This window comes from Montipora capricornis, chromosome 1, assembly GCF_036669925.1.
Source record: "Montipora capricornis isolate CH-2021 chromosome 1, ASM3666992v2, whole genome shotgun sequence".
NCBI classification, from domain to species: Eukaryota; Metazoa; Cnidaria; class Anthozoa; order Scleractinia; family Acroporidae; genus Montipora; species Montipora capricornis.
The window spans coordinates 3,816,173-3,823,672 of NC_090883.1; the positions used below are offsets into that span (position 1 = coordinate 3,816,173).

General features: G+C 38.6%; 1 protein-coding gene across 1 annotated transcript in view; it reads left to right on the top strand.

The window, feature by feature from the left end:
• Positions 1-7,500, top strand: part of LOC138041415 (protein timeless homolog) — a 72,084-nt gene that overhangs the window by 49,845 nt on the left and 14,739 nt on the right. The window contains exons 22-31 of the mRNA XM_068887205.1: positions 166-211; positions 307-460; positions 894-974; positions 2,304-2,404; positions 3,087-3,143; positions 4,194-4,260; positions 4,799-5,000; positions 5,865-6,010; positions 6,610-6,695; positions 6,981-7,036. Coding sequence (XP_068743306.1) covers positions 166-211; positions 307-460; positions 894-974; positions 2,304-2,404; positions 3,087-3,143; positions 4,194-4,260; positions 4,799-5,000; positions 5,865-6,010; positions 6,610-6,695; positions 6,981-7,036 — 996 coding nt within the window. The remainder of the gene's footprint in view (positions 1-165; positions 212-306; positions 461-893; positions 975-2,303; positions 2,405-3,086; positions 3,144-4,193; positions 4,261-4,798; positions 5,001-5,864; positions 6,011-6,609; positions 6,696-6,980; positions 7,037-7,500) is intronic.

The window sequence follows — 7,500 nt, forward strand, 5'->3', positions numbered from 1 at the left end:
ATCGACTCTCTAATTTCTTTATGGTGGTCAATTTACCCTTTCAACCCAGTAGATAAACCCGTTTCTGTGCATTATTTTGGAACAGTCCTCCAACATGGGTTCGAAAAAGTTGGTTATTGCAGGCCTCCACTCAGATGTAGCATATTTGTTTTACTTAATTTATAGAAAAAGAAAAAAATTACTAAGAAAAAGAAAAGAACTGCACCCGCAGGTAAGGTTTAATACCTTTTTTCCTTTTGTTGGTTGAGTGCAATTCCTGTTAAAATTCAATTTGGTTGATAATTATTAATGTAGCTGTCTTTTCAGCTACTCCTGCCAACTGGACTCCCGAGGAAACTGAACAGAAATGGCAAGATTTGGCATCAGATCTGTCAGCAGTGCTTCAGGGTCATGCAGGAGACATACCTGAGTCCATTGTGCCATTTGATGCAGCATCTGAAATTCCTGTTGATGAGCAAAAGTAAGTCAAGAATAGCCATTGCTATAGTCATTTTTTGTTGAAGGTTGCACATACAAGAATGAAGAAGGAGTTTTTAACTTTTTATTTTGCAACCCATACCCGTAAATAATAAATGAACAGGTCATACTACAGATTGCAAATTTGGTAAGTGAAGCAGTTGTTTTCTATTTGGCTGGTGCAGTCAAAGCTGTTAGTAGGTTTAAATGGTCCAGTAAGCTGAAAAAGTAATCTCTCGGGATGTGTGATTGAAGATGTAAAGATGTTTAGAAACACACTTAACCATAATCTGTACCTTACGTTTTTTTCACATTGCTAATAAAATTAAACACAAAGCCTTCGAAAGGTTTAATGTTTACATGTACATGATATAATCAGTCATTAAATTCCCAGCCTTTCACTATAATGCCAATACTGGGTATGATATATTTTGCAGGACACATGCTTTGTCCCAAATTCAAGGGTTTCTAAGAAACCAACAGTGCGCTGATGCTGTTGCGCTACTCAGAGCTGCAAGGTAACCATTTATTTTCCCCTGTTCATACTCTTCTCCTGCTTCTTCAATTCTTAAAGAAAACCCTGCTTTGAAATCCGTCCACCCCCCTCCCCCCCCCCATCAAAAAGTTTCCTTTTGTATGCCTAAATTTTTCCTGCCTTTATTTCTGTCATTAAATTTTTCTTTGTATCAGTTGGCAGAGTTCATAATATTTAACAAAATGTTGATTGCACTTAGATGGACTCTTCCAATTTTCCTTGTACTCCCTCAGTATTATAAGTGTTGACTTAAAATTACCTTTCTCTAAGTCATTCTCTTAATTTCTTTCTTTAGCTGGCCATTCACGATGAATTTTCCATTCTTACATATACATTGGAAAAATGTACACAATGAACCCAATAAAAGATAACATTCGCTATTTCCTCCATTCCATAATGCAATACGTTTTGGGGGGTTCTTTACTTAAAAAAACAATATCTGTCAATATACATATTAATTTACATATTTTCCCTTTTACGCGTGGGCTTCTAGGTTGCCTTCGGGGGCAACAATACATGTTTCCACACACTGAATGACGTTTGCAATTGTCTACCACAAAACAACGCAACAGCATGTTATCGACAGCAATTTATTAAAACGTCTACCAACCATCAACAAAAAAAAACAGAAAAGAAAAGAAAGAAACGATTTCGGACTTGCTCAGGGCTGGGAGGGTGGGAAGACTGGCAAGACACAAAAACTAAATCACGTGAACGTGAAAACTGATACCAGGCCCTACATTCAGTGGGGAAGAACTTAATTCCTTGCCTCTTTTGCAAGCTCAGTCAGCAAGAGAACCATTTGTCACACACTGAATGCCATTTGTCTGCCACGCAACAGTGCAACAGGATGTTATCGACAAGATGGAAAAAGCACAGAGCTAGGAAAACAGAGAACATCTGAGCCAGTTGTACTGTGGTTCTCATTCTCTCTATTATTGATTTTTTTTTTTTTTTTTCGCTTTGCATGCATGGCATCTTCCTATATGGAATTTAAGTTAACGGTACACAACATTTTTCTCAGTGTCTTCATGCCAGTTGAATAGACCGGAGCAGATTTACTCACATTTATGGTATCAATAGTTTCTAAAATTGATATCTTACGCTTTAGGCTTTACATTGTTTCAAACACTCTGTAACTCACTCAAATATGTAATTCTTGTCACTTAATCCTAATTAATTATGCATGTTTCGCCTAGTATTCTGTACCGGACGATGATGTTCGTAACATCGAAACATGTCTTGGAAATTAAAAAATGTCGTAATCTTGTTAAAGATAATGATTTATCATTATCTCTGGTTCTTCCCGTAGAGATGTCTGGGCAGATGATGAGCAGTTTGGATCTGCAGGAATCAGTGCTGAGGATGAGTTCATTTGTTTGAATAATATTTTCAAAATGGATTTACCTCCTGGTAAGTAGTTGTACTGCAAATGGGTTAATCACTTGACTGAGTTGCTAGGATCAGGCTAAGTCCTGCTCCCAGCAGCTCAAATCCTACACGTTACCTTGTTTTTCCAACTGTTCCCTTTTGGCAACTTGTAATGTTTCATGTGGAAGCACACCAAAAGTTGCCGATTGTTAATTTCAAGATGAGCACACTCGTTGGTTAATTTGAAAAGACGAAGAGATTCTGATAAATTCTGACAAATTAGATTAAATAAATGTCTTCGCAGCAAGTTTTTGCCAAAATGCCGTACCAGTGTATTCGATGGACGAGTTCATAAGTCATTTCAGAATGTCAAGATCCTCAGCTGTGTGTGAGAAATACTTCCAAACTGGACACGACTAATACCAACAAAAACACTGGTACATTTCCGTTTGTTGAGAACCCGCCATTTTTGTTGTTTATGTGCAGGCACTGCCGTGAGAACCAAAAGGTGTTAAACTATTTCGAAACGTCTAAATGGAACTCGAATTTCCATTCGCAACATCCCAACGGGGAAAACGGCACTACCTTTTCAGAAGTTCCGTTCGTTCTGAAAATTTTCCAGTCAGTGGAATGAGTGAAAAAACCATGTTCCCTTTACCCTCCCCTCCGTAATTTCCGATAATTTTTTGGTAAATGGTAAACGACCTTTGTATCCTTGTTCCAGTGAATACAGCAAATGAGAATGATGACGAAGAAGAGCAAGAGGAGGAGACAATCCCAGGTCAGTTCAAGAAGTTATTGTAGTAGCAATTTAATGTCAAGATCAATGCAAGGTGTTAAAGATTATTAAAGTTATCATGCAAAAGAACAAACAGCCTTGTATAATTTTCATCTTAACCCTTAGGCCCCCAATGGACTCCCCATCGACAAGCAAAATTATCAGGTGTTACACAGAGTAAAATCTACAAGTGTTACTCTTAGGGCCGATTTACACGGTACGACTTTGTCGCATGCGACAACGGCTTACGACAGGCCCACGACATGATTTACGATTGTTGTGTACGTCAGAAAAAATGTCGTAGCATTTTAAAACATGTTTTAAAACGCTGCGACAATCGTAAGTCATGTCGTAGGCCTGTCGTGATGCTTGTCGCATGCGACAAAATCGTATCGTGTAAATCGGCCCTTAGGGGAGAGGAGAGGGGAGGGACATCGATCGATTTTTAGGTGGATTTTGATACTGTTAACCTTTCGGCCCGGATGGGTTCTCCATTTACGGGTAAAATCGTCTGGCGTTGTACAGGTTGAGATAAAAAAGTACCCTTCTTAGGAGGGAAATGGTTAAAGGGGACATACATGTAGTTTTAGAATGGACCTTGACGTTGCAATCTCTTTAACCCCGTTGTCAATTAAAATCATGCGGTGTTGTACAGACTGCAATCTACAAGTGTCAGACCAAGACGTGAAAGGGTTTTAAACATAAAGGAAGCTCAAAATGGTTTCAAGTTATTCAGTTAAGCTACAGGTCATAACTGTTGTGTTACTGAACTTTGAACTTATGCGATTATAGTTTCTGAGCTTGTGCAGTAGCGAATAAAAGGGGAGTTGAAATGTCTGTTTGCATTTGATGTTTGTAATTGTCGGCTCCGATGACACTTCAACAACAACTGAATAGCTTGTAGTCATCAGAACAAATTAGAAGGTATCATAGGATTACCGTCGCTTTGGAGTGTAACTTTGCATTGTCTTCAGGAACATTGGCAAAGAAAGAGCATGTTTATTAAAAATAGAAAATAATAAGAGCTTCTAGTTGAGCTTATTGTATTTACAGAGGAAGAAGAGATGGCTGCTGTTCAGCCCCGGGAAACAGAGTTTAGCATTCAGGAGTTTTTAAATAAGTAAGTTAACAATGATTGCAATGGAAAAAATGAAGTTTCTGTGTGCACTGTCGTGATAAAGCAAGAAAAACAAACAGATAACTAAATGAAAATGGAAAATGGAGTGATTATACTCGTCATGAAACTGAACGTGGCACACAGAAAATCTTCCTATAATAAATTTTGAATGAAAGGAAGTTAACTTTTGAATTTTTGCGGGGGTAGCTTTAGCACTTTTGTCTTCCCCTTAAGTCTTTCCTGATGGCACCTTTTCCCTTACATGAACAACTTAACTGCTCATAATGCAGCTGAAATCGCCTGTTAACAGAAAAGACGACAGGTTTAAAGTACAGGTCACTCGCTACAAGACCTAACTTAGGCCTAAAAACGATGTTTAGGGCTAAGGTTAACCAATTTGAAGGTTTTGGGTTGCTTTAAATTAGTTTCAGTAAAACAATGACCTTTAATGAGTGACCTTTAAAATGTGACCTGTGTTTTAAACCTGCCGCGGAAAAGATGCCCTTGTCTTTTCGTCGCCTGAACTGAATTTCTTTTTTAGGCTTGCAACTCCTTCTGTCATCCAGCCGTACTGCTGGCTTTTGAAGTTTTACAAAGAAAACAAAGAAGTCACAAACCATGCCATCATTAAGATGCTGCACCGTGTAGCTATTGATTTGAAGACACCTTCCATGCTGTTCCAGTTATCTTTGTTCAATACATTCCATACGATTCTGTCTGATCCGTCAGCAAACCAGTATAAGGTGAGTTTGCCGGTCGTAACAAATTGAAGCATGCATTAAACTGCCGCATCATAAAGTCAGGTTTCTTGATGACAAGTGTCGTGTTGGGCCAGTTTGTTACTCGTTAACATTTACACAGCAGTAACAGCAATCACGGTTATGGCGGCTCTCCGCTCTTTTCTCTCGCGCGCATTTTCTCGGGACAGATCCCCCGGGTAACTCGCGTGGAACGGTATCTCCATGACAACCAGGACGGAAGAGCATCCGAAATAGAAAGCTCGACTCGTGCAAAGGAGCACTTGGATTTCTATTCCGAGTATTCCCGAGACACTGTGGAAAAAATATCATCCCTTAAATACCGTTCTCTTGTAGTCTTCAAATGCAATTCCCGTTCTACTCATCAGATGGTCGTGGGAATAACTGCAACTTTGAAAAGTACCAGCGTTGCAAGAACTTTCCAAATGCTGTATGAATTGCTTTCATTTGTGATTTAACACTTGTTTACTTGTCGTTGTTAACATTTTCCTTTATGTGAAGGCGCATTGCGGTCTTTTGTCTTTTTTTGTTTTTGATGAGAAATAAATCAAGCCACTAATTCTGGGTACTTGCAGCCGTTCAGTGTCAAACCAAGAATGGCTGCGCAGTCTTTCGAATCAAGGCTTTGTTTATTTGTGGTTCATTTCGTTTTAATTGAAGGGGTAGCGTGGCCAAGTTGTTTGGGTGGCGGACTTGTGACCCAGAGGTCCCAGATTCATGCCCTCAGTGACCACTACTTGGGGTTTTTTTGGGTAGTGCCTGATTGAACCCCTTGTTGCATTATTAAGAGGCCAACTGGTTTAAACCGTTTCTAAGTGGTTACTACTTATGCTTATCTTTTGCACGCAGGAAATGGTAAAGTTTACCCGGTACGTAGTAGCCAAGTTCTTTGAAAAGCTTCCCAAGAATTCGGTACTCTTGGCTGAACTAGTGATTTGGAAAAGTACAAAGGATTGCTATGAGATAGAAGAAGGTTATGGCAGTCTGGAATTCAGGTATCAAGAAATAAACTTTAATCAATTGAGAGATGATCTTTAATTATTCATCAGTAGTTTGACTCGACGAACAACACGTCCACGAGGCAAAAAGAAAGGCGTGTTCTATTCCTGGATTTTAGCAAGGCGTTTGATCGAGTTGATCACGAAATACTGTCAGCGAAATTAGCAAATAATAATATATGCAAAATCGTAAATGGTTTGAACCCAGGAGTCGTATCATAATCGAAGTGGTACGATGATCAAAAAATAAAATCTCTTTTTTTTTGGCTTTCAAAACTATGTTAACTAACACTAAGTAACCCAAATTTTAAGCCTTAATTAAAAAAAAAAAAGACCATATTAATGACTCTGAAGATGATTTCCGCTTTGCATCTCTCTTCGCAAAAGTTGCCAAAAAATGTGGGTGTTAATGCTTTTGAAACAATAAAATTACACTTAATTTGATAAGTGTTGACATTTCGGGTGTCACATTAACTTTATGATCAACTCACTTCAACGCTAATTCATTTCAACTTGAAGAGCCCTCAGTTTTCGAGTAACGTACTCAGTACTCATGAAGTTCATGCATAAGTGAATTCATGGTCATTGCTTTTTAGATCTGCAAGCACCAATGCAGCAGTTTGGACATTTGAAGAGGAAGAAGAGCTGAGGCAACTTTATGATGAATACAAAGGTTCCGACGGTATGTGTAGCGATGCTTCCAATCGACTTTCATAAATCCAAATCTCTTTCAACTGGGAGAACTCTCTACTTTTCAACCAATTCTGAATAAGTTCATGTTTCATGTCAACCTCAAATTGTGATTGGTTCATCATCCTCTTCCCACTTGGACGGAGTTGGAACTATCTTACTGGTTTTGAGACAGTCGTCAGAAAACCGTGCTAAATTCTGTGGTTTTGTCTTTCTGTGATTTGGGGTCTTTCAATGTTAAAGGGTTTCATGTTTTCTTCATTGCTCATTTTGTCAGATCTGGTGGATACAATTATGGAGAAGATGTCAAGCGATACAAAGAATAGACGACAGGTAAGCATTTGGTCGAATTTGAAACTTTATAAGCCACTTCGCACTTTGAAACGTCAAATTTTTACTGGATCTCAATTACACTCAACTCTTTTTTTTACCCACAACTTGGATGGTCGTCCATTCATATCGCTCATTCATTTTACAAGGATAATGTCGCAAAAAGGTAGTTTAACCTTGACATTACGTTGGAAAAAGTCAATTATACCATGACAGTCCAGATAGAATGGTTTCCTATTAAACCATGACAACAAGTATAATTAATGCCCACTTCGTCTTAAATAGTTTAATTAAGCACATACGTGAAGATCATATAAGAGAGTTAACCTTGGGAAAAGTTTTGGAAGCAATGGACAGCGGTGCCTACAATTGTTATTGCTCATACGTTCTGCGCATCTCCATGATACTCAGGTTTCCTATCAGTGATGCTTACTAATGCAGGGATATTTTTGCGCGGTTTAAAACTA